Source organism: Thalassophryne amazonica, chromosome 1, assembly GCF_902500255.1.
Source record: "Thalassophryne amazonica chromosome 1, fThaAma1.1, whole genome shotgun sequence".
NCBI classification, from domain to species: Eukaryota; Metazoa; Chordata; class Actinopteri; order Batrachoidiformes; family Batrachoididae; genus Thalassophryne; species Thalassophryne amazonica.
This window is the reverse complement of record NC_047103.1, coordinates 166,792,020-166,818,194: the sequence shown is the minus strand read 5'-3', so window position 1 is coordinate 166,818,194 and position 26,175 is coordinate 166,792,020. Positions and strand designations below refer to the sequence as shown.

Below are 26,175 nucleotides of genomic sequence, written 5' to 3'. Positions count from 1 at the left end.
GAAAAAGGCAGAGAATTTAAGTTACGGTTTGTTAACAAACATAAAATGCACTTCTTTTTTTGTAAAGACAAAGTTGATTTGTTTTCTTGAGTTTTGGTCAAAAGATATTTAAAAATAAAAATGTGTTCATTGTGCTGTATATTTTACACAACACAAAAAATTTATAAAAATCTTTTTTAATCTTTATCTGCTGCCAGTACTCTTCGAAGATATGATATTTTTTTTACCACCCAACATTTTGATTAAATTCTATTAACTATTCATCATATACTTTATGGAGAAACTTCCGAGTTTTAAAACAGCACACAGCAGATCAACATGTGCGAGGCCATTAAAAGTCAAACATTTAGGGAATAACCCTGTTGTGTCTGATGATTTGAGGATGTTCATGTTGGTTATAAGTTCACAAATTGAGCAACTGCGTGAAGGACAGGAATGATATTCGACAGGAATGTTCTTGTCGGTGTTCTTGTCAGAACACCAGCCGAGTAATACATCCAAATGTGAAACGGTTGAATATTTTGCCACTGTTACCCCGATATTATACGGTCTGAAATCTTACATGATTAACCAATCAGATTTGCGTAAAAAATGTAATCTGATTAGAATTTACATTTGCATGCCCCTGTTAGTGCAGCAGATAAGAGAATATTTACAGAGGAATCTTTCAAATGGTGATACAAGCATCAAATTTGACACAAATTCTCCTTAGACATTACTCTTTTCAAAAAGCAGACTATCCACTTGAATTTTCAACAGGCAGGTAAGGGTCAATGAAGAATTACACAGGGGTCAAAATTAAAAGATGCTCCAATCATATTGAAAAGTACACCACATTATTTATCTGATCATGAAGATTCCAAAAAGGATTAATAAATGGAATAGGTCTGACCATGTTGAATGTTTACTGTCAAAAGTAAAGGTTAAACAATGTCGACATCCATTGGATTCTATGACATATGTTACCCTATAACATGATAACTAAGCATGATACATGGTGCAAACTATTCCTTTTTAAAACCCTATTAACTCAACCAATAATTTGCATCACTTTTTACCAGAATTGGAGCAACTTTAACTTTGGCCCCCTGTCCAAACTGACAGGGGGCCGCCTAGTGAAAAATCAAGTGGATAGTCTACTATTTCAAAAGAGTAACGTTTAAGGCGTATTTGTGCCAAATTTGGTGCTTGTATCATCATTTGAAAGATTGTTTCAGTTATGTGCTGCACTAGGTATACGCAAATCCATGGAACCATTCACACATTCATTATTATGTCCGCCAAGGACATAATAAAATCCTCGGCGTTTATTTATTTGTCTGTCTGCCTTTTAGCAGGATTACATAAAAACTACTGCACAGATTTTGATTAAGTTTTCACCAAAGATAGATATTAGGACATGGAAGACTTTTGGAGGTAATCTGGATCCAGATTCTGGATCAAGATTTCACTTTATATAGGCTTTGAAGGATTACATCAAAACTACTACAGATTCTCACCAAATTTGCACCATAGATACATATTAGGGCATGGAAGACTCCACTGAATTTTGGAGGTGATCCGGATCCGGATCCAGATTTCAATATGTACGCTCCACTTTGACAGATTTTGAGGATTACGTCAAAACTACTAAACTGATTTACACCAAATTTTCACCACAAATTGATGTTAGGCCTTGAAAGACTCCATCAAATTTGTGAGGTGATCTGGATCTGAATCTGGATTCTGGATCAGGATTTCTCTTTGTAGACTTTTAAGAATTACGTCAAAACTACTTCACGGATACGACATCACGAAGTAAAAACAAGATCAGGAAGAACCTATTTTGTTTCAGCTTGTGAATTAAATATCAGATTGCAACATCTTGATCAGTTGGACCATTCTGGATCAGTATCCAATGATTGCAGGTAAAGTCCGGGTCACAATGTGAATCACATATCTTATTTTGAGTCCTCATCAACCCTTGACAGATGTCAGAAATCTCCGATTGCTCTTGTTTGAAATAATTTAATATTTGAAGCTTCTGAAGTGTAACCAAACATCACAATGACAAAAAGAGCTCAAAATGTTTCAACATGACATCCTGTAAAATGCTATTTAACATAAAGCACACAAATACACAGTTTATCTTTTTTTTTTTTTTGCTTACAAATTTATGACTGTGTAGCATTAAAATCTACGGCGACGTGGAGCTGCCAGCCATATAAATATAATTTGACTCAGTAACATGTAATAACGTGAAAGGTTTCATGTTATAACGTGATATTTATTACGTTATAATGTGATATCTATCACGTTATTTCGTGATGCACAACTATCATGTTATTTCATGATATGGTATTTTCACGTTTTATCATGAAATTATCATGTTATTTCGTGATAAGAAATTATCACATTATTCCGAGATATGAATCTATCACGTTATTTCGAATTATGAAATTATCACGTTATTTCGAATTATGAAATTATCACGTTATTTCGAATTATGAAATTATCATGTTATTTTGTGATAAACATTTATCACGTTATTTCATGATATTTTTATGTTATAATGTGAAAACATCAATATGGTTTTACTTTGATACACAGCCAAGCCAGTCTACTAGCGCACTTCTCTTTCACGTCATGTCATCTTCATTCTTTCTTCGGTACAACCCCATGCTTTTCAAAATCCTTCGGAGAGTACGCATACTAACAACAATACCATCTACAGTGCTCAACAACTGTAGAATGTCACCATGCCTTAAACCAAGCTTGAAATAGAACTGAATTAAGTCATGTAGACGAGCCATGTTCCTCGACGGAACCTGGGAAGTGTTGAAGCGCTGAATAGCCTACATATCATGAAATAACATGATAAATGCTTAACACGAAATAACGTGATAGTTGCATATCTCAGAATAACGTGATAATTTCCTATCTCAGAAAAACATGATCATTTCCTATCACGAAATAACGTGTAATAATTTCTTGTAATAACGTGATAATTTCTCGTTATAATGTGAAAATACCGCATCATGAAATAACATGATAATTTCATATCACGAAATAACGTGATAAGTATCACGTTATAACATGATAAATATCACATTATAACATGAAACTTTTCACGTAATTACATGATACTGAGCCAAATATATATTGGGGCTTGGCAGCTCAGAGCTTCCGTAAAAATCTCCATACATATGAAATCTGCTGTGAACAAACTGAGCTGGCAGAATCAATTTTCAGTTTTTCTTTTTTAAATGTGTAAAACTGGGTTGTTTTAAAAAAGAAATTCTTAAAAACCCTTTGATGAAACCAACATGTTCCAGTGATGATGACCCTTCATAAACTAGTCTTTCTTACATTGATGTTTACATGTTAATGCTAGCTGACAACAACATAATTAGCTTGTGTGCCAAACAGATGTGCTAAAAACACATCAGTGGTTAGCTGAGCAGAATCAACGCTGGCTTAGCTAACGGGCAGATAATCATTTTATGATGAGTTCACAGTCGGAAACAGACGAGAGAAAAAGAAAACTGTTCCAGTTGAAACTTAAACAGGAGGCATCCAAAATGGCTGCCAGGTAGCACGCTAAAACCACAAAAAAAGCTTTTTTTGCTTCAGTTCTGTGAAAAATCACTTCTCTAGTCTTGCAGTGAAAACTGTCTTTGCTTTCCACTATTTTATTCCTGCAAAATTGAAAATAGAAACTCAAAAAAACTTTAGTACCATTAAACATCAAAGTAGCTTCTTTAGCGTCGCTACATTTTTGTCCCTCTGGAAAAAACTACATTTGAATGCATTGCGTTCAATAGAAATGTAGTATACATAAACATGACACTTTTATTGCACAAAATGACAGGTAATGACCAAGATCTCATGTCTGCTCTTTTTTGAAAAATAATTTATTTGGTGTCTGTTACGTAGTGATGACTGGGGTTAATCGGCTACAAGTTAAGTGTTTTCACACAGGAAATTGACATTTGCGAGAAGGGGTTGGTGTGTTAGCTGCTGTTGTCCAATTTGCTAACTTTATTTTGTCGCACTCCTGTAACAGTCACATTTGTTGACCAAAATTATATTTCCTTCTATCGCCATAAAACAAAAGACAAAAAATAAATTTTTTTTTGTACTGACTAACCTCTATTTTCTAGAGGTTAGTCAGTACATATACAAAGCAGTTCTTCATAAAGCATTGAAGTTTGACCATGAGCCTTACCTGCTGGAGTCAGCATGGAGGCAAAGGCGAGAAGACCAAAGACCCACATCAGGAGCTCCATTCTCAAACTGGTTTTGTCAAAGACGTCTGACTGGTTTCAGTTCGAGCGAAGATCTGAGATGACTCGAACTCTTCTGTCTCGATGATTGCTCAATCTTTTTTCTTTTTTTTTAAGTGTTACAGGAAGTGGTAAAGGGCTGCAGTACCATGTGACACATCTGCATACATTAATCTTCCTCCCCCACACACATGCTCATCAAAGACAGAGACGTGAGTGAGTTTGGCACAGAAACCAGTTTCCCATGTGCACGCGCTGCACATCTAGTGATGGAAACTGACAGACTTCTTATTGCATTCCAGGCAGGGGTGCCGAAAAGGGGAGAATAAGGAGAAGGATTCTAGGGACCCATGATTGACAAGGGCCCAGAGAAGCCCCTAATATAATTCTAATACTGACAAAATATTATGGGGGTGGCCCCATAAGATTTATTTTCATGGGGCCAAAATCCCTGGCAGCACCCCTGATTCCAGGTAATGATTTGAATGAAATTTAAAAACCATTCCAAGATTAGGAAAACTCACCAGACATGTTGGATTAGAGCTCGAGTGTCTCTGTGACTTTGGAAGGCCAAGGCCCAGAGAAAGTCCTATCCAGGCTCTGAGCCACCAGGCCCGTGTTAATCCCTCAAGACCCCAGCATGAAGTGAATGGGAGTCTACAACAAAAAAATTTCTAGCTGGCTACAAGGATCTCCATGCAGGCATTGGTGCACTGAATGACCCAAATGGGTTCAGTTAGTTAGTCAGTTGGCTGAGTTTGTCCAATAGGACCTTCAGCTAACTCAGCCACAGGGTGACACCTCTGGCATTTTGTCACAGTATTGGACAGAGGAGGTACACTGGAGCTTGGAGTTGCTTATAGAATGTGAGACTCTTTGTGACAGTGACAAAAATAAGTATTTGAACACCCTTCGATTTTGCAAGTTCTCCCACTTAGAAATCATGGAGGGGTCTGAAATTTTCATCTTAGGTGCATGTCCACTGTGAGAGACATAATCTAAAATAAGAAAAAAAAAATCTCGAAATCACAATGTATGATTTTTTAGTAATTTATTTGTATGTTACTGCTGCAAATAAGTATTTGAACACCTGTGAAAATCAATGTTAATATTTGGTACAGTAGCCTTTGTTTGCAATTACAGAGGTCAAATGGTTCCTGTAGTTTTTCACCAGGTTTTCACACACTGCAGCAGGGATTTTGGTCCACTCCTCCATACAGATCTTCTCTAGATCTTTCAGGTTTGGAGTTTCAGCTCCCTCCAAAGATTTTTTATTGAGTTCAGGTCTGGAGACTGGCCAGGCCACTCCAGGACCTTGAAATGCTTCTTACGGAGCCCCTCCTTAGTTGCCCTGGCTGTGTGTTTGGTGTCATTGTCATGCTGGAAGACCCAGCCATGACCCATCTTCAATGCTCTTACTGAGGGAAGGAGATTGTTTGCCAAAATCTCGCAATACATGACCCCATCCATCCTCCCTTCAATACGGTGCAGTCGTCCTGTCCCCTTTGCAGAAGAGCACCCCCAGAGTATGATGTTTCCACCCCCATGCTTCACTGTTGGGATGGTTTTCTTAGGGTTGTTCTCATCCTCTAAACATGGTAAGTGGAGTTGATTCCAAAAAGCTCTATTCTGGTCTCATCTGACCACATGACCTTCTCACATGCCTCCTCTGGATCATCCAGATGGTCACTGGTTACTCATTACAATAGCCACCTTCACACACTCCTCAACTGCCATGCTCCTCTCAAAACTAGATCTGTCTCCTTCTCCCGCTCTGCACCCTGGTTCACTCCCACTATCCGTCATCTCAAAGCCAAAGAACGACAACTTGAAAGACTGTACAAGAAAACTGGACTCACAATGCATAAAGAAATGTACAATAACCACATCACTCTCTGCAAGGACACTATTTCCTCAGCTAAAATATCCTACTACTCTGGCCTCATCCACTCCAAACACCGTAACTCCAGGACTCTATTCTCCCTTCTCTCCAACCTAACCAAACCCCCAGACTCCCTCCCCAACTACCTACACTCCCCTGATTTCTGTAATTCACTTATGTCTTTCTTTATTTCCAAGGTCACCTCTATCCACCAACTCCTGACGACCAGAGCTGCATTGTCTGGAGTGGACACCTCTTTCTCATTTCCAAGCCCCATCACATCATTTTCTAGCTTTACCCTCCCCTCTGTCCAAGCCATTTCTGATCTAATTCTCAAATCTAAAAGCTCTACCTGTCCCCTCGACCCCCTCCCTACTGTTCTTGTCAAATCCTGTCTTTCCTCACTCGCCCCCTTCATCACTAACATTGTTCACTCCTCTCCGGCATTCAGGGCTTCTCAGGATGTCTGGAGCACGCCAATATCATCTGGCATCAGATACAAACTGCCAAAAAGGAACGGAGAGACCTGCACGTGGTTTTCTTAGACCTTGCGAACGCCTTCGGGTCAGTCCCTCACAAGATCTTGTGGACGGCCTTCAACTATTTTGGCGTACCAAATCAGATCACAGAGTTGGTCAAGAGCTACTTTCAGGATCTCCAGTTCTGTGTAACATCTGAGAATGGCACTAGTGCTTGGCAGAATCTGGAGATAGGCGTCATGACAGGCTGTACAATTTCTCCTCTGGCATTCGTCATGGTAATGGAGCTGATCATACGGGCATCTCGTTGGGTAGTGGGAGGAGAGAGGACCAACAATGGCCTGCGCCTTCCACCAATCAGAGCCTACATGGACGATATGACCATTATCACAACAACAAAACCATGCACTAGGCGCCTGCTTCAGAAACTCCAAGAAAACATCCAGTGGGCAAGAATGTGTTGTGAAGATGTAGGAACACAGACCCACAACAGGGGGCGTTAAATGAATGGGCAATGGATAAGCCAAACAGTAACAATTTAATGTTGTGAAGTGCACAACGGAATACAGACAAATACAGTTTTGGTACTACAAACAATTATATGTTGAGTGACGTGTGGGCAGGCTTGAGGATAGGAGACGTCCGTCCAGAACCGAGCCGGATCCCACACGGCCCTCACCGCCAACGGATCTGAAGTACACCGGAGCCGCCAAGTCCTGGATCCCCAGGTGGCCACAGTCTCCAGCTGTCAGACCTGGTACTGTGACGTGGCTCGTCTTTAGTCTTCTCGGGATGTCGTCTTTTAGATAACACAAACTAATTGCAAGTGATATGCTAGAAAAGGACACAACACTTTAGAATAATTCAGCCTTAAGCAAGATAAAATGCACAGAGTTTTTAAGTTTATTTAAGCCTTCGACACAGAGCTTAGACAAACTGAGTCCTCTAGAGAGACTGAATATGACAACCGCGCTCATCTATTTATTGGAGACCCGCGGGCATCGCTCCTCCTTCGACTTTTTTATTTATTTCATTCCCAAGACATGGTTTTCTATTGGAAGCGTCCTCTAGTGAACCCTAAGCAGGTGTTAGGCCATTATTTCAATGTGACAAACGCTCCCATTAAAACGTGAAGGATTTACAACTGATTTTTTTAAAAGACCTTCAGCCACAGGTGCAGCTGGCCTGAGGCCCCCCCTGCACGTGGCTTCAGCCACAGGTGCAGCTGGCCTGAGGCCCCTGCACGTGGCCTGCGGGAAAGCACCTAAAAGGCCTTGGAAAGCCCCTGACAGACTGAATGACTAATAGAGCCCTTTTTTTGGGTTGAACACCTGCTAGTTCAACCAGAGGACATACAGTTCGGATCAGGACACTTGATAGTTCATCATAGTTCAAATAAGGACCTAAAAATTCTTCTACAGTCCCTCCTCTGGGACTCGAAAGAGTCCCATTACATCAATTATACTCTTGGGTTGTTTACCGACAAGACATCCTCATTTGTGCATTGCAATAAAAAAGAAAAACACATCACTCGAATTACTGATAACTCTGGTGCGGATATGAATATCAGTGATACTTCACACGGTAAATATATTGAAGTGCAGGTGAACCTACATACTAAGGCACAAGGTGATCAATTAGCTGGATTATATCAACGCAAGGTGACATTCAAACACTGAGTTTTGGTGTAATTCAAGGCACTTAAAATGGCCACATAAAACAAGTTACAGCAACTTCTTAATCATGGCAAAGTAAAGGCTTTACATTGACATCAGTGCAACCAATCATCTTCTGGCATCTATTGACTCACTCAACCAGAGGCTCCAACCCATTATACTTGGTTCTACATATTATTTTGTTAAAGAGTCACACATTTATTACTTAAATGCATCAAATAACCCCTACGTTACCACTATTTAGTCAACCAATCAAGAAACTATTCTAAGGTTAGCGCAGCTATGTCTAGTTAAATGATAAACACCATACATGGTTTCCCTTCATGTCTGTCCTTAAGTCATTTGCCTTAGTCAATCATATAATGGTTTTCATTATAGGCCATTTCTCAACATTCTCCACTTTGTTTTTCTTCTTTTTCAGCTTGTTTTCTAATGCCCTTTTTGGCCAGACGCCAAATTTAGGCGATGCATGTCTCTTGAGGCATGCTATAATTTAAGAAAAAGGGGTCCCTATGGTGCATCTTTACTACTAAATCTCCAAACACGCCGTGTAAGGGTCCCCTTTTTATAACTTTGCAATGTGATATCTATGTGTACGCATTTAGCTTTATCTGTGTTACGCAGATGATGGTAAGGACAGACATTTACCCGACCTTCGTTACTAACATATATCCTTCTTTGTTTTTATTTACACTCAGATTTCTGAAACCAGTCCGCAATTCAAACTCAAGAACCAAGATCATAGTCCGTTTTCAGTGCCATTACGTCAGTCCGCGCTCCTCAGCATTTACTCAGCGTCTGAAGTTTTGGGAGAAGTTGGGGAATATGGGGAGGTTGGCCTTTCAGGGGTAGTGAGGGAAGGATCAGGAATTCTGGCTTTCAGACAGTCGTGCAGTTCTCTGATGGATCTTTCCAGCTCCTTGTGCTGCTTGGCCAGGTTGTACAGGGCCCCCAGAGAATTCTTGCCCACATTCAGGGTGGTGGTGGCCAGCCCTAGCTGTTCCCTTTCCATATGCTCCATCATGCTGGCTAGCATGTCCATACTAGACTGAAGACCACACAGTTGAGTATGGAGGCCCTCCTGAGCACAAGAGATGTTGGCATTGTCATGGTGTATCCTGAACAGGTATGCAGCTGTCTGACTTAGTTGTGGCATGATTTCCTCAAATAGCTCATGGGGAATGTGATTTGTGAGGGGCAGGAGCTGCTCCAAGGTTTTTGGAACAGACTCTTGTGGAAGACGAAGCTCTCGAACCAAGATTGCCATGTCCTGTGGGGTGACCATGACCAGATTAAGGTTGTGCAGTCCAGGGGACAGGAAGTACAAGGGGGAAGGCATTTCGTGTGTGGGCGGAGTATTGTTGATGTCGCACAGGCAAGTGGTTGGGACACTCTGGGCATTTAGCAGCCTGTACAAAGCTCCCCTCTGTCCTGGTGGGTGAGTTCGGCTAAGGTCCACCCCTGCTGATCCTCCTCCAGAGGTACTGGGCTGATCAGAATAACTCTCCTGCCTTGGGGGTGGAAAGCTGGGGACAGGTCCTAGCAGTGAATTGGGTCTAGGATGCACTCGGGCGGTTGCTGCATATGGCCGACCTTGGCTGCCTCCCCTGGAGGGTATCGTTGCCACTGGCACATGTGACTGTCTCCATGGCATCTGCGGAAGGGGTGTGTTCCTGAGTCCAAAGGGTCCTTCAGGTGATGGTGGAGTCCTTGGGCCGACTCTTGCTGCAGGCAGATTCTGTGAAGCCGTCATCGCCAGGTGCTGGAACGATGAAGATCCTTCTGTTGCCAACTGGTTTAGCTGCTGGATGGATGGCGGCTGTGGCGACCAATCATGTCTCGACCATCCCTCCTGTATATCCTCTTCTCCAAACAGTTCTGAGAGTCCAATCAGACTTGATAGAGGCAGATCAGGCATAGGTCCCTGATCAGGGGAGTCTGGTCTCTCAGCCATACTCCTGTGTCCTAGTAATATACATATACGTTCATTATTACAGCTCCATGTCATTCTTTCAGATATTGTCTATCCTATCCCTCATTTTTGTGGGTGCATGTGTGTGAATGTAAATGTGCGTGCATGTCTTCTTCCTCGTCTACAATATCACCAAGCACGGTCCATCCCAGTCCTCCCTATCTGGGGTATACGTCACAATATTAGGGAGCTGGGGGCTGTCGGGGAGGATAATTGGTATTTCATCCATTTCCATATATTCTGGTTCTCTGTCTGTTTCGTTTGTGCTTTCTTCTAGGGCTCGGATGGCTAACAGTGGGAGCTGTCCTACTGTGGATGAAATCAATTTATTGACCAGAAATTTTATCAAGGGAATACCACAACATATTACCAGCAAGACCGCCACCCCTGTTAGTGCCAAGATTACACCTATCTGATATAACCAGTCTTTCCATGATATCCACCCTCTCCTTAGAGCCCCAAACAGTGAAAACAGTGGGCCAATATTCATTCCATTCCCTACAATGTATCCAGAATCGTCAGTTTCATCTCTCCCTCCTATGGAGTTACTTAACAGTTCCTGTTGCATCTCTTCAAGTGTGATTAAGAGCTCTGTCAAATTTCCGTCTTCCCCTGTACGCATGGGAATAGCTGTGCAACATTCGGTGGCTTTGATCATAATACAAACTCCTTGTTCATCAGCCATCATCATCTCGATAGCTAATCTATTTTGCATTGTCATTAGCGAGGTGGCGTGCAGCTGTTCGGTTAAGGGTCCTACTGCTGCCAATGTCCAGTTCAGGTATCTTTGCTGATTATACCACAAGTAATTAATCCACTGCACCTCCTGGAACATAGAACGGATTTTTGGCGTAACCCCGAACAGCGCCAATGCCCATCCCCATTTATCCGCGTCTTCATCTGCTTTAACTCTGCTACTGTCTATGGCTTCTAACTGTCGGGGTATCCCTTCTGGTATCCCGTTTCTTACTGTGATGTTGTAGTCTGTTTTAAACGTCATTATTCCTCTTTTCTTACGAAGTTTCTGTGGCATGGGTTGTATTGAATTTGGCATTTCAATTACTGTTATAGCTCCTGTGAGCATCACAGGAGCACAAAGGCCTTTCCAATTAGGGGACAGCGATGACAGGAGTTTCCTTCTTTGTCCGCATATCCAAAAGATGTCAGCTAAGGGTACCGTTCCCTTAGCTAAATTTGGAGTAGATACCCATGAAGCATGGGTGAGATTCAGTCCAATTACAGACCCCCCTGTGGCCGGTACTATTTGTTCACACTGTATGCCTGCTGCTGGCAGGGTGTGACAGACGGTAATGTTCCATGCTGTTTTGGCCGGTTTGTATTCTTGCTGCTTTGCATACACTGTATGTGGTGTTTTGGCTGGGTCGTCCCTACCTGCCAATCGCTTATGTATTGTGCTACTAAGCCTTTAGCTATACAGAATGGGTGTATCATCCCTTTCTCTATTTTAATCATAGGTGGAACGGTTCCTTCTGTACTTAGAGGCACTGGACAAAGTTTACTGTCGGCAGCATATTTTTCATCACCTACTGCCATTTTCATAACACATTGTGTATAGCATTCTGCTTGGTCTGAGTTATGTTGGGGGCTCCTATAACAGTTGTTGATATCAGGTAGGGGTTTAGCCTGAGGTATCACACCTTTCCGGTGACAGGCTATGCAAGGCTTTTCACTGATCTGCCTAGCCGAAAATTTCAACCATTGGTAAAATAAATTGGTCTTCAACCCTTGTGTGCGGGCTAGGTCTGTACTGGGATCCCATCTCCCTAAGTGACTGCTTGTTTCTAGGCTTCTAATTGTCCTCTTTTTCCTTGGTTTGATTTTTACCCATTTTGTGGCTTCATGTACTGTAACAGTTACGTCTTGCTTGGTTTCCCTGCATCCTCCTTTATCACAAATTACCTCTATGTTGAGTGTTCCCTCCTCTTCACATTTGATGCTAATGGCTTCGCCTAATATGTAATCCCCCAGCTTTCCCTGTATTCCTATGTTCTTGTAGGCTTTTGATTTAATGTATACCAAATTATATGTTTTTCCTGTGTTTAGAATGCCTTGTTTAGCTGCTATTGCGGCCATGGCCACGGCACAGTCCGTTGTATGTTTTGGATGTCTATTTTCTCCCATACTGACCACCAGTAGTATTGTCAATCCCTTGAATAATTCCTTAATCATTGCTCTGGTGACTGTTGAGATGTGCTACTAGATGTGCTACTGAGTGAGCCGTCACTAGATGAGCTGTCACTAGGGATGTGTGGTGTATCTGTGCTTTGTCTGGGTTGTACTTCCTGCGGTTCTTCTGTCGGTAAATCTACTGAGTTGCTGTCCGAGTCTGATGTCTCCTGTGGCCTGTCTATCTGTCGGTCTGTATTTCTGTCTGTCTGTTGGCCTGCGTCTCCAGTTGTTTCTGAGTCTGCATCTGAGTCTGTCGCTGCTCTATCTGGCAGGGATCCACTACTCTCTGAAGCTGTGCGTCGTCTTTGTTCAATCAGTCTCTGTGAGCGCCTTGGCCGGTGTTCGCCTGGCTGCAGGGAGGCGTGGCCTTCCCTCGGTGCTTCTTCTGGCTGCAGGGAGGCGTGGCCATCCCTCGGTGCTGCTGTAGGGTCTCTGGCTTCTCTTGCTTCCCCCCTTGGCCCGGCGGCTCTGCCAAGACGAGCTTGCCGAGGCCGCAGGGGCGCTGGGCCACCAACCCTTCTCGGCGGGGCCTGTCCCACTTCTTTTTGAACACTTTGACGTAAACCAGATCACCAGGCTGGATGCTCTGATTTTCAAGTGGAATCTCTGCTTCTCTGTCTTCTGTAGCACCTTTGACCTGCAAAAAGATAGTTTTGTGTATTTGGGTTAACTGTCTCAGGTAATTATGCCATTCGTCTTGTAGCTGCTCCAGCGATGGTCCTTCGTAGGGTCCTCTCAGGTATGGAATAGGCATCGGCCGACCTGTAAGAGCTTCAAATGGTGTCAAATGGGTTAGTCGGTTAGTTTGTGAGCGCATTGACAATAAAGCAAGCGGCAACGCATCCAGCCAGGTTAGTTTGCCATTGCTGTCTGCTATGATTTTTGCTAGTTTGTTCTTTAAAATGCCATTAGCCCATTCCACCGCCCCATTTGATTGAGGGTGATAAACACACCCAAACTTCTGTTTGATACCCAATTGTTTGAATGTTTCTTGTGTAACCTTGGCTATAAAAGCCCTACCGTTGTCAGATGAGATAGTATCTGGAATGCCAAATCTTGGAAAGACATCTCGGCACAGAAATTTGGCTACCGTTTTATGGTCTTGATTTGCAGAGGCTACTGCCTCAATCCATCGGCTGAATCTGCATATCACTACCAAAACATATCTCATTCGTTTAACTCGATTTTCAGCTCCCATGTCTATGAAATCCATCATAAGATGTCTGAATGGCCCATCAGGGACCGGAATGTGGGCTAAAGGGGCTGTGAATGATTTCCGGACATTGTACTGTGCACATACCTCACACTCATTCAACAAACGGTCCACTGTAGCTGCCATATATGGTGACCACCAGACAGCTTTTAGTTTGTTCATAATTTGGACTCGCGAACAATGATCGGGTCCGTGGGCCCAAATGATTGCATGTCGTAATAAATTGGTGGGTAACACAAAATGTCCATGACTACTGCGCCACAGCTTGTCTGCTGGCCCCTGACTGCGTGTCTCAATAGCGCCTCGTTTAACCCACATTCGTTTTTCTTCTCCACTGGCCCTACTTTGAGCCACTATCAGTGCGTCAAATGAAACCAGTGGGGCACAATCTTGGATGGTTAGCAGGGGAAACATATTTTCTCCTTGTGCTCCTTTGCGAGCTGCGTCATCTGCTAAGTTGTTACCTTGAGCTATGATGTTATTATTCTTTTGATGACCTGCACATTTAATGATGGCTACCTCAGATGGTAATTGGAGAGCTTGTAACAGTTGGGAAATCGCTTCTCCATGAGTGACAGGGGTGCCATCTGCTCTCAGGAATCCCCTTTGTTTCCAAATGTTTGCATGTACATGACATACGCCATAAGCGTAGGCTGAGTCTGTGTAGATATTAACACGTTGATCTTTAGCTATCTGGCAAGCCATAGTTAAGGCTTTGATTTCTGCCAGTTGGGCTGAACAAGGCTGATCAATTCCTTGGGACTCCAGTAATTCAAAGGTTTCGCCATCCGTGTTTAGTTTAACAATCCCCATACCCGCATGCAATCCCGCGGCATCCCGAAAGCATGAGCCGTCCACGAACAGGGTTAGATCTGCATCTATGGCGTGATTATACAAATGTTCTCTGGCTCTCAAAAATTTCTCTGTCTCTGCCACACAGTTATGTGGAGTACCATCTAACGGTGTGGTCAATTTGGTGGCAGGATTCACCGTGTGACAACGTTGTATTGTTATTTCTGGAGCGGACAACACAACTTCATATCCAGTGCGTCTAGCTTGTGTTAAGACAAAACGTTGACTGGTTAGCAGGGCATGTAACTGATGCGACGTGTACAACGTTACTGCATGTCCCATGATTATGGATGATGCTTTTTGAAATGCAAAGGCAGCTGCTGCTAGACCCTGATAGCATGGTGGCAATCCTGTTTCAATGTTGTCAAGCTTTGTACTATAATAGGCCAATGGTTGTTTTCCTTCATTTGTTTCCTGCATTAGTACAGCACAAGCATAACCAGCTTTTTCAGTAACATACAAATGGAAAGGTTTCCCATAATCTGGGTTACCTAACGCGGGAGCAGATTGCATGTCTGTTTTTAGGGCCTCAAAAGCTCCCGTTGCCTCATCTGTCCAGACGAGGAGAGCTGCATTGCTTGTTTGCCCCACTGCTCTAATCATGGCACGCAAAGGTGCAGTTTTTATAGCATAATCACAAATCCACGGCCGACTGTACCCTGCCATCCCAAGGAATGAAAGCATCTGTCCCACTGTTTGGGGTTTGGGAGCCTTGATCATAGCCTCCACTTGGCTTGGGGCTATACATTGCGTGGTCCCACACAACTGTCTTCCCAAGTATTCTACTTGTTGTTTGCAGAACTGCAATTTGTCCTTACTTACTTTATGACCTCCATCTGCCAATGCATGCAATACAATTAATGAATCTTTTCACACTGTTCTTGAGTCTCTGATGCAATAAGGAGATCATCCATATATTGCACCAATGTACTGGGTATGTCAAGGTGTTGTAAATCTTCAGCCAGGACTTTGTTAAAAATGGCTGGGGACAGGTTCAGTCCCTGAGGTAGCCGTGTATACGTTAGCTGTTGTCCCAGAAATGTGAATGCAAACAAATGTTGTGAGTCTGGGTGCACAGGCACACTGAAATAGGCTGAACACAGATCTATTACTGTGTACCATTTTGCTCCAGCAGGGATGCTTGATAGTATAGTATGCGGATCAGGTACTATAGGTGCATCCATTTCTATTATTGCATTGATAGGACGCAGATCATGTACCAGCCGATACTCTTTGGTATTGTTTTTAGGGATAGGGTAGATAGGAGTATTGCATGGGCTTGCAGTTTTTATTAAAACTCCAGCTGCCATTAGTCCCTTAATTACTGGTTTTATGCCTTCAATAGCCTGAGGTTTTAATGGATACTGCCTTTGGTGAGGCAGTTTTGCTCCCGGTTTTACTTTTATTTTTACTGGTAAGGCTGTTTTTACTAGTCCTACATCTGTTTTGCTTTTGGACCACACCACTGGTGGTATTTGCTCTAACAATTTCTCTTGTTGGGCCGATAACACCATCTGTCCCTCTGATCTAGGATTGAGCTCCACTTTTTGAGCTATTGCCTCATCATTTACTTTTAAATTAATTCGTATAAACTGCTGGTCTTTTGACAGATGTACTTGTGGACTTTCCATGTTTTGCCATTCTTCAACTTCTGAGGCTGTCTTTACCATTGGACCTAGGTCATGGGATTCATACTTTTCTGAGACTAAAAGGGTCACATGAGGCGTGGCATTCGGCACTTGATACCATTGTTGTTCAGCCGAAGTTAGCTTGACAGAAACTGCGGCCCCTTGGGGGCCTAAATAAATTTCTGTGGTGGTTATGTGAAACAGCCGTTGATTCATCAATGCATCCCAGCAGCATGCATAGTCAGCCTGTTCTTGTTTGGCATTGAACATCAGAGTGACATGTAAAGGTAAACTAGGTGTATATACTGCTGCATAGTGTTGTTCTGCCCAGGGCTTCCATTTTTCCCATTCCAGTTGAAGATTTGAATTTTCTGGTTGTAACTTCAGCCAGTATACCATGGGTTGCACAGGTCGGACCTTGTTTTCCATGTCCATAAGCACCATAATGTTGGCGAGTGCTTCGTCAGGAAAGTGTATTTGCAGTCCTTGATGGGTACACACTATCTGGGTTTGTAGCTTACATAAAATGTCTCTTCCCAGCAAATTCACAGGTGTATTTTGTGAGTATAACAGGGGTGCTTCAATTGTTTTTCCTGCAATCGTTACAGGAAGTGGGCGTGTAAAAGGTATTATTTGAGTTTTCCCAGAGAAGCCGATGGTCTTAATTACAGACCCAGAGAGGGGGAGATGAGCGCCCATTTTCCCTATGCAAGAGTATGTTGCCCCTGTATCCACCATGAAAGGGAAATCTCTGTTTTGTATATTAACGGTGACGGTTGGCTCTTCCTTAGGTATCATCGAAATAGCCAATGCCACCGTTTCCCCCTCTGTCTTCTCTAGGCCCCCCTATTGCCAATAGGCAGAGGGTCCAACCCAAGGTCGGGCCGGACAATTTCTCATTCGATGTCCAGGTTGTCCACAGCTCCAACACTCATTAGAGGGTTGATCCCCTATTGGGGGTGTTGATCCCATAGGCGGTCCCGCTTGACTGTTCCTGGGAGCTGAGTTCTGGAATCTGCTTCCAAATGAAGGTTGGCGAGATCCTCTTCGCCACCCTCCTCTTTGACCTTGAAAGTTCCGTGACTCTCCTCTCCACCCATGACTGTAGGTGGGTCCATTTCCAGGTGTGCCAGTGCTATGGTAGTGATAGTGATGCTCCACTGGTGCTGAGACTTCTCCTGTAGGAGTCCTTCCTGCTGCTCCTTGGGGGCTCTGTGTGGCTGTTACCACAGGTGCCTGTATGGTGGCAGCAGTGTTTGCCGTAGGGCCTGTGCTTGCCGGCTCAGAAGGAACAGGGGTCATCATTGGTGCCTGGGTCTTTGTTTTTTCTTTCTTGACTTTGGTTAGCTCTCCCAACTGCATCTGCACCAATTTTTTCGTCAGGGATTTTGCTGCATCTTCTTCTTTTTGTTTTTCTTTCTTGTAGATTTCAAGATGGTGACAAATATGCTCAGAGTATAAAGCCCAATTCATTTTTGATAGTCCCACGACTCCATCTAGGGCTTTCTGAACCTCATCTGGTAGAGACTTTTTTACAGTTATTTTAAACAGGATTTCAGTTGCTGGAGAATGGTTCCATGCATTTCCTGTTTCCTCCGCCCATCTCTTATGGAATCGGTGCAGGAACTTCTTTGGGCACTCTTCAGGTGTCCACTCCTCATCATCCAATTTAGAGGGATCCAAGACCTCAGGGTACTTTCTTCTCAGTCCTTCCCACATGGAGTTTCTATAGCGATTAAAGGGGACTTCATCATGTTGATTAGTGCCCATCATCTGTGTTAGTCCAACCTTTCCTGCTAATTCTTCAGTGTCATGTTTTCCCATGACATGCATTAGCAAGGCTTTTATGTCACCTAAAGACAAGGTTACCCCTGCAGTGCCTTCTTCTAAGGCAGTTATCCATCTCCCAGCTCCTTGGGTGATGTCTGGCAGCCTGTTGGCCAGCCCCACCATGTCTGTCCAGCTCCATGGGGTATACACATGATGACCAATTCTAACCACCAATGGGCATATGAGGTCTTCGTCCTCCTCTTCTTCTGTGGGGGCTCCATACTGTCTTCCAGATCGAGTGCGACTGACTGGTTCCAGGCAGTCTATCCAGTTGGTTATATCCTGTTCTAAGCCGCTATGTCTTTGGCTACACATTGTTGTCTTTGCCTGAGTCGGGCCTCTTTTGCACTCTCAATGACGATCTCACCAGAAATTTTTCGGGTGGGTGGCTCTATCATGTGATTCCCTTGATTGGGCGTCGATTGTTGTAATATTCTTCTTTCCTCGGCGTCCCTATGTCTTTGTATTCTTTCCTTCGCTAGCCGAAGCTGCTCAGCTAGTTCTTCATTATCTCTTCTGGCCAGATCCAGTGTGTCACAGAAGCTCTTGTGCCACTCTTCGGAGCCTCTATAGCCTGTGAAGGTCCAGTCGGCTGACTTATGGTGGGAGGGGACGGTTTTCAGTGGACCTCGATGTGCAGGCGGAGACTTCAGGTCTCTCTCTTTATCCTCGTCTGCCTCCGTGTCACTGTTATTTGTGACCCCCCCCTGCTGGTCGTGGTGAGCGACCACTTACTTTCGGACTTGGAGACCTTGTATGATCCATTTGACAGACTGAGGACCTGTCTCCTTGTGGCTCTCGAGCTTTTAGTGTCAGTGTGAATTTGCCCTCCACATCCATGCCTTGGTCCTCTTCACGAGTTCCTAATAGAAATTGTCCAGCTGTCTTTCCCATATCATGACGTTTATATGGGGGTGGCTCTGCTTCCCAGCTCGGTGCACTGGCTTTAGTGTCTTTGGATCTTTCCTCTGTCATTTTTTCTTTTTTCTGCTGTAGCCTCTGTGCTTCCTGCTTGAACAAGGCCAAAACTTCTTTTTCTTCAGTGCATTTTTTGTTGTTATTTACGTTCTTCTGCTGATCTTTAATTTCTTTTTTCTGTATTTCTACCGCAACTGCTTCACACATCACCGGATCAAATGATCCCTCCAAAGGCCATTGCCTGCCCCCATGTGACCTTTTGTGCCACTTTCTCATACATTGGTTGGCCTTAGTGCGTTTTCCTGGATATTTTCTTAGTACTAAGTCTAGCGGGGTACTTTCCCGACCTTGACCTTGAGAGTTACCCATGTAACCCTGACAAACGCTATGTGAGGTGTTTCTATGGTGTTGTGGTAGTCCCTCAGGGGCTGTCCTGATCCAGACCAATAACTTGCCGGCTGTAACACCTGTTTTGTATTTTAAACCCTTAAAAGGATTAAATTTCCAACTGTTATGCCCGTCTTCTTTTTCTTTAACTAAATATGAAAATTTACCTGTTTCCCACCGAACCTTCCTTGGGACCACAGTCAGAGTCAACCTAGGAAACAGTTCTTCACCTGGATCGGTTGGCAGTGTTATTAAATGATTTAATGGTATGCTAATTTCTTTATTAGGATCAGCACAAAGCAGCTCCAGCCACGGGGTTAAACCCTGATGCCACAGACGTCTTATCAGCAGCTCCCAATTAATTAGAGGGAATTGTTCTTTCTTTTGCTTCAGATTGATTACGTTAGTAATCTGCCATAATTTCTGATTGATCTCTTGTTCGTCCTGCCAATGTTCTGCTCCTACCCTGTCAAAATAGGTCCTTTCCAGCCAAAAATGTGTCCTGATTCCCTGGGTTTCGATGTCTCCGTCAGTCAAGTAATGTTCTGGGAGTAGTATTCATTTCATCATCACTTAAGTCTCCCATCAATGACTGTCCCAAGCATTGATCAGTCTGTCAGCTTTTTCACTATAATCTAAGCTTTATCTCTTTTGATTTATAACCAATTTTATTTATTTAATCCTCTTACAACCCTAACACTTCCTAATGTCTTTGCTCTCGACTTTCTATTTTCCTTCTAATTTTTTTTAACTTTCTGCTTCTTGTCTTTTTCTGCTATGTTTGTTTATTAGTTTTCTTTCTTTGAAATAATATCTACCTTCTCTGTATTTACATAGCAGTCTTTTCTCCTGTCTTTTTCTTCACTGTCTCTATTTCACACTTTCCTCTCTGCCTGTCATGCACCTCCCAAGTCCTTCTGTTGGGTCTAAACACCTCCTCCTCGTACTCTTTCACATTAATCTTGTATGTCAGCCAGCCTGCAAGCCCTCACAGCTTTGCCTGCAACTCCCCGCTCTCCCACACACCAATCTTCAAAAGCTTTATACACAAAAATTATTAAAAACAACTTTCTATATATCTCTATCTAGACTTCTGCCACTTTTCACTCCGCGGCTTTAAACAACCTTTTTATTCACTTAACACCAATGTGTTCTTCTCTTCTTCACGTTAGACAGCTTCTCCGGCGCTGCCAGCAACTTCATATATTATTTTTTTACAAGCCCTCTTTGAGCGTACAATATTTCATTTACTTCTACGCCTTACCGCGCCTCGCGTGCGTATCCTGTGCTTAATATATTATTTTCACCAGCTCCTTTCTGAGCATACAATATTTCATTTATTTCTATGCCTTACCGCGCCTCGCGTGCGTATCCTGTGCTTAATATTTTTTTTTTTTTCACAAGCTCCTCTCTGAGCATACAATATTTCATTTACTTCTACGCCTTACCGCGCCTCGCGTGCGTATCCTGTGCCTTTCTGCACTTTCTTCTACTTTTTTCTTCACTTACTGAGCTCCTCGTGAGCTTAATGTGCCTTTGCACTGAAAATACTCTCTTTTTCTTTTCTTATAAAAAACTCATATTACTGTGTACTTAATTACTTATTCTTCTCCCACGCCCCACAAGCGTGTATTTGGTGCCTTACTGCACTATTTTCTGCTTCATTAATTCTCATGTATTCTGCACTAACTCTCTATTTATTTTATTTTTTTTTATAGTTTTTCTCTTTTCTTAAAAAATGACGTCCTTTATTGAGCTCTTTTACTTACTGTCAGCTGTGCTACTTTGCACTTTTCTCTTTTTATCACGTACGGTATTTCTACTGCGCCCCCTCAGGCGCTTATCTTGTGCTTCCTCTGCATGTATTCTCTGTTAAACTCTTTTTCTCACTTATTTCACTTCAGTCTCTGTTAAACTCTTTAAATAACCTTGTATTACCTTGTATCTATTTGTCAGTATACTCCCCTAAATTAACCCCTACAGCGCATGCTATCAGCCGGCACGTTAGTAACGAATTTCAACACCAATTATTCCCCAAGCATCCAGGTTAGTTCTCCACGCACTCTTTTCCGCACCAGAGTTCATGAACATTCCTGAGCACCTCCACCTCCAATCACACACTCGTGCAGCTCCTATCTAACCACTTATCTGGTTCGGGTGTGAAGCGAAGCCGTCGCTGATCACACCAAACGCCAATCCCACAGATAAGGCACGACTACAGGAAAAACGGCTGCAAAGAAGTTCAGACAAGAAGTCAGGGTTCAGACACAGCAGAGAATATTACCTCTTCTGGTAGCTGATTTCTCGGCGGGGAGGTGGAGTTGCAGTCCGGCCTTTATGGTGTTGGTGATGTGATGTGGATGAGTGACAGCTGGTGCTGATGACGAGTGACAGCTGTCACTCCCGGTTGCTATGACGCCCTCTCATGCTTGAAGCCCGCACTTCAAGCAGGGCGCCATCTGGTGGTGGTGGGCCAGCAGTACCTCCTCTTCAGTGGCCCACACAACAGAATGGAGTTTAAGCCAAGCAAGTCATGCAGCATCTCCATTGTCAAAGGCCAACTGACAGGCGAGCAGTTCTACATCAGCGATGAGCTAATTCCAACAATCTTGGAAAAGCCCATCAAGAGCCTTGGACAATGGTACAATGCAGACCTTAAAGACACCTGGCAGCTTGAGCAACTACGGCAGGATACAGCTAACGGCCTTGAGCAAATCAACAACACTGCACTACCCGGAAAACTGAAGCTCTGGTGTTACCAGTTTGGGCTGCTTCCAAGACTCTTGTGGCCATTGACCATGTACGAGGTTTCAGTTAGCCATGCCAGTCAACTGGAGAGACTGGTGAATTCTTATGTGAGAAAGTGGCTCGGGCTTCCCAAATGCCTCAGCAGTGTTGGTCTCTACAGTGACAGAGCTCTGTCATTGCCAATTTCTAGTCTGGCTGAAGAGTTCAAGTGTGCCAAGGTGAGGCTGAACATGTCCCTCACTGACTCCCGGGACCCGGTGGTGAGAGGCATCGCTCTTACCCTAGCAACAGGGAGGAAGTGGACTCCAGGCACAGCAGTACTGCAGGGTAAATCTGCTCTTTTCCACTGTGATGTAGTGGGCTATGTCCAACAAGGCAGAGGAGGCTTTGGCCTTGGAACTGTAAGACGTCTCTGGCAAAAGGCATCTGCAACGGAACGTCGATCCATGGTGATAGAGGAGGTGCGCCGACAGGAGGAAGCAGCCAGATGCTCCAAAGCCATAGCACAAGCTAAACAGGGTCGCTGGATGAGGTGGGAGGGTGCAGAGAAGAGGAAACTCACATGGAGCGAACTCTGGGGCATGGAAGCTAATAGGCTGAGCTTTATCATCCGAGCTATATATGATGTGCTGCCCTCTCCCACAAATTTGCAGCTATGGCTTGGAAAGGATCCATCTTGCCCCCTGTGCACAACCCCTGCAACACTCAGGCACATTCTGGTTGGTTGTAGGACTAGCCTCACTCAGGGCAGATATATGTGGAGACACAACCAGGTCCTCAGATCTCTAGCCGATAAAATCGAGTGCAAAAGGGTATCCATCAATGCCCAACCTGTTAACAACCAGGATGTGAGCCGACAACCTCTATCGTTTGTCCGGGAGGGGGACAAACCAAGAGGTAGCCTCTCAAACCCCGATCTGACCCCAATGAGTGCAGCCAGGGACTGGCAGATGCAAGTTGATCTAGATCAGAAGCTCATTTCCCCCCTGGAGATCGCAACAACCACTTTGCGACCAGATCTTGTCCTCTGGTCTAATGCCTGCCGGCTCGCCTACATCATGGAACTTACTTGGGAGGACGCTTTCGAAGAAGCGTACGAGCGTAAGAAGCTGCATTACTCCAACTTAGTAGCTGAGGCAGAGGACAGAGTATGGAAAATAAGGGTGCGCCCGGTGGAGGTGGGGTGTAGAGGCTTCGTAGCAGAACAACTGTAAAGCTCCTTAGGGAGCTCGGAATCAGGGGCCAGAAGCACAGACAAGCCATCAAGGAGCTGGCCAACACTGCAGAGAGAACGAGTCATTGGCTGTGGCTGAAAAGGAGTGACCCCACCTGGGCTGCTAGGGCAAACATGTAACAGTGGGACACACACCCGGGCTTGATCAACCTGTGGTGGGCCTGCCTAAGCAGAGGGTGTCTTGTGATAAATGGCCGAAAAACCCTGTGTCGCTGAGGCACACAACTGATGATGTGTCCCGCTGGGAAAGCCTGATGGCAGCCATTCACCAAGAAGTCCTGAAGTAAAAGTGGTGCAAACATCAGGGATTACAACATCTAGTCCTTATAACGAATCTTGTCCTCTGGAACTGTCCCTCATCATTCAAAACTGCATCAATAACTCCCATTCTGAAAAAACCTGGCTTGGACCTAATAACTTTAACAATCTCCACCCAATTTCCAATCCTCTCCTTCGTTTCTAAAATTTTCAAAAAAAACTGTTGCCTCTCAACTTCACTTCCATCTCACGACTAACAACCAACGACCTCCTCATAGCTTCTGACTCTAGTTTACTCTCCAATCTCATCCTCCTTGATCTCACAGCAGCTTTTGACACCATCTCCCATAGCACTCTCCTCCACAGACTCCAGTCTATTGGCATCTCTAACACTCCTCTCTTCTGGTTCACTTCCTATCACTCTAACCATACTCAGTTTGTTCAGCTCAAATCTCACAAATATATCCCCTTCCCTGTCTCTGCTGGTGTGCCTCAGGGCTCTGTCCTGGGGCCCCTTCTCTTTATTATTTACATTCTCCCTCTTGGTTCCATCTTTCGTAAATACAATATTCACTTCCACTGTTACGCAGATGACACCCAGCTCTACCCTCTCCACTACACCTTCATCACTTCCTCCTCCCTCCCTCACCCTCTGTCTACAGGAACTCAACACCTGGTTCTCCTCCAATTTTCTCAATCTCAATAGCTCCAAAACTGAAGTCCTCCTTGTAGGCATGTCCGCCACTATCTCCAAATCCAGCAGGTTTCCTATCCCTATCAATGACTCCACTGTCCTCCCTTCCCCTCAGGTCAAGAGTCTGGGTGTCATCCTTGACAGCACCCTTTCCTTTATTATTATTATTACTGGTTAACTTAAAACGGGCCTGGACATGTGCTGGCTTGAGCAGGGGGACCTTGCTGCCCCGCAGGATTTTAAACCATGACAGCATCATGTAATCTTTGTGACTGTGGTCCCAGCTCTCTTCAGGTCATTGACCAGGTCCTCCTGTGTAGTTCTGAGCTTTCTCAGAATCATCCTTACCCCACAAAGTGAGCTCTTGCATGGAATCCCAGACCGAGGGAGATTGACAGTCATCTTGTGTTTCTTCCACTTTCTAATAAATAATCATAACAGTTGCTGTCTTCTACCAAGCTGCTTGCCTGTTGTCCTGTAGTCCATCCCAGCCTTGTGCGGGTCTACAGTTTTGTCCCTGGTGTCCTTAGACAGCTCTTTGGTCTTGGCTATGGTGGACAGGTTGGAGTGTGATTGATTGAGTGTGTGAACAGGTGTCTTTTATACAGGTGCAATTAATACAGGTAAAGAGTGCAGAATAAGAGGGCTTCTTAAAGAAGAATTAACAGGTCTGTGTGAGCCAGAATTCTTGCTGGTTGGTAGGTGTTCAAATACTTATTTGCAGTAGTAACATACAAATAAATTATTAAAAAAATCATACATTGTGATTTCTGGATTTTATGTCTCTCACAGTGGACATGCACCTAAGATGAAAATTTCAGACCTCTCCATTATTTCTATAAGTGGGAGAACTTGCAAAACCACAGGGTGTTCATATACTTATTTTCCTCACTGTATTTTGTGCACCATTTTCTAATTCTAAACAGAAAAAGTTTCCTACCATGAATTTGTCAGTCCATCTGTCCTGCATTTGTTCACAGAATTTTGCTAAGATCAACCAAGCTGTGTGGCAAGTATACCATGTGTGGGGTCATAAGATCTTCCCAGGAAAGATCTGAGATTTTCGACATTGTATCTTCAGATAGTATTGTAATTTGCCAACTCTAATCATCATATTTTACTGTTTTGCAAGGAAGCCAACAGACCTAGAATAGCAAGATTTACAGTTTCACAAGCATTGAGACTGATTCTTGATGCCCAGAGTGAGGATGAAAAGGACGACGGACAACTATATTAGAGAGTGAAATAAATATGAAGAACCCTAAACAATCATTTATATAGAGTATTCCAATATAAAGTCAATGGGTTATAAATAACACCACTTGGTCATATTAGTCGCTAAATAGTTTGGTCGCTTGAGGTGTGAAGCAACACTTGTGTAGGGGTTGGAAATGCAGCGTAGTGTTTGTTCTGGCAGAAGACTCATGAATCAGCTCCTTATTCATTCAGCTAATTGAATCCAGCTGCACACTTTAATCTGAAGCAGCTGCTTCTAATTAACATTACCGAAACCAATATGGTGCAGAATTCACCATTAAAAGCTCATTGTTTTACTCACTTCCTTCTGTTTGCAGTTGCTGCTCGAAGCTCCCTCCGCCACCAGTTGGTCCCTATCTGTTGCGGGGGGATGGGATCCGCTCCCCACGATTGAAAGAGGCAGGAATTCGAGAGACACGGCTCATCTCACTGCCGCAATGGGGACCAAGTCCAAAACGAACATTAGAAATAACAACTTCTGTAATAAACTCCTTCTCTTTAAGCAGTTGAGTCTTCTGGTAAAACTGGGGGAATGTCCTAGTTATCAGCGACTGATCCGCCATCGATGTGGTCATTGATTGACTGGTGTGGCTGGGCCTCAGCTGTAAGTCCTGAGGCCCGTTGGTGTTGCTACGTATCTCTGGATTCTATAGCTTCAAGTGGATGAATCTACGACTCACACTGGATGGGAT

General features: G+C 43.8%; 1 protein-coding gene across 1 annotated transcript in view; it reads right to left on the bottom strand.

Moving 5' to 3' along the window:
* Positions 1-4,407, bottom strand: part of LOC117517707 (T-cell surface glycoprotein CD3 zeta chain-like) — a 36,374-nt gene extending 31,967 nt beyond the window's left edge. Inside the window, exon 1 of the mRNA XM_034178828.1 lies at positions 4,208-4,407. Coding sequence (XP_034034719.1) covers positions 4,208-4,268 — 61 coding nt within the window. The 5' untranslated portion in view covers positions 4,269-4,407. The remainder of the gene's footprint in view (positions 1-4,207) is intronic.
* Between the last annotated feature and the right edge of the window lie 21,768 nt (positions 4,408-26,175).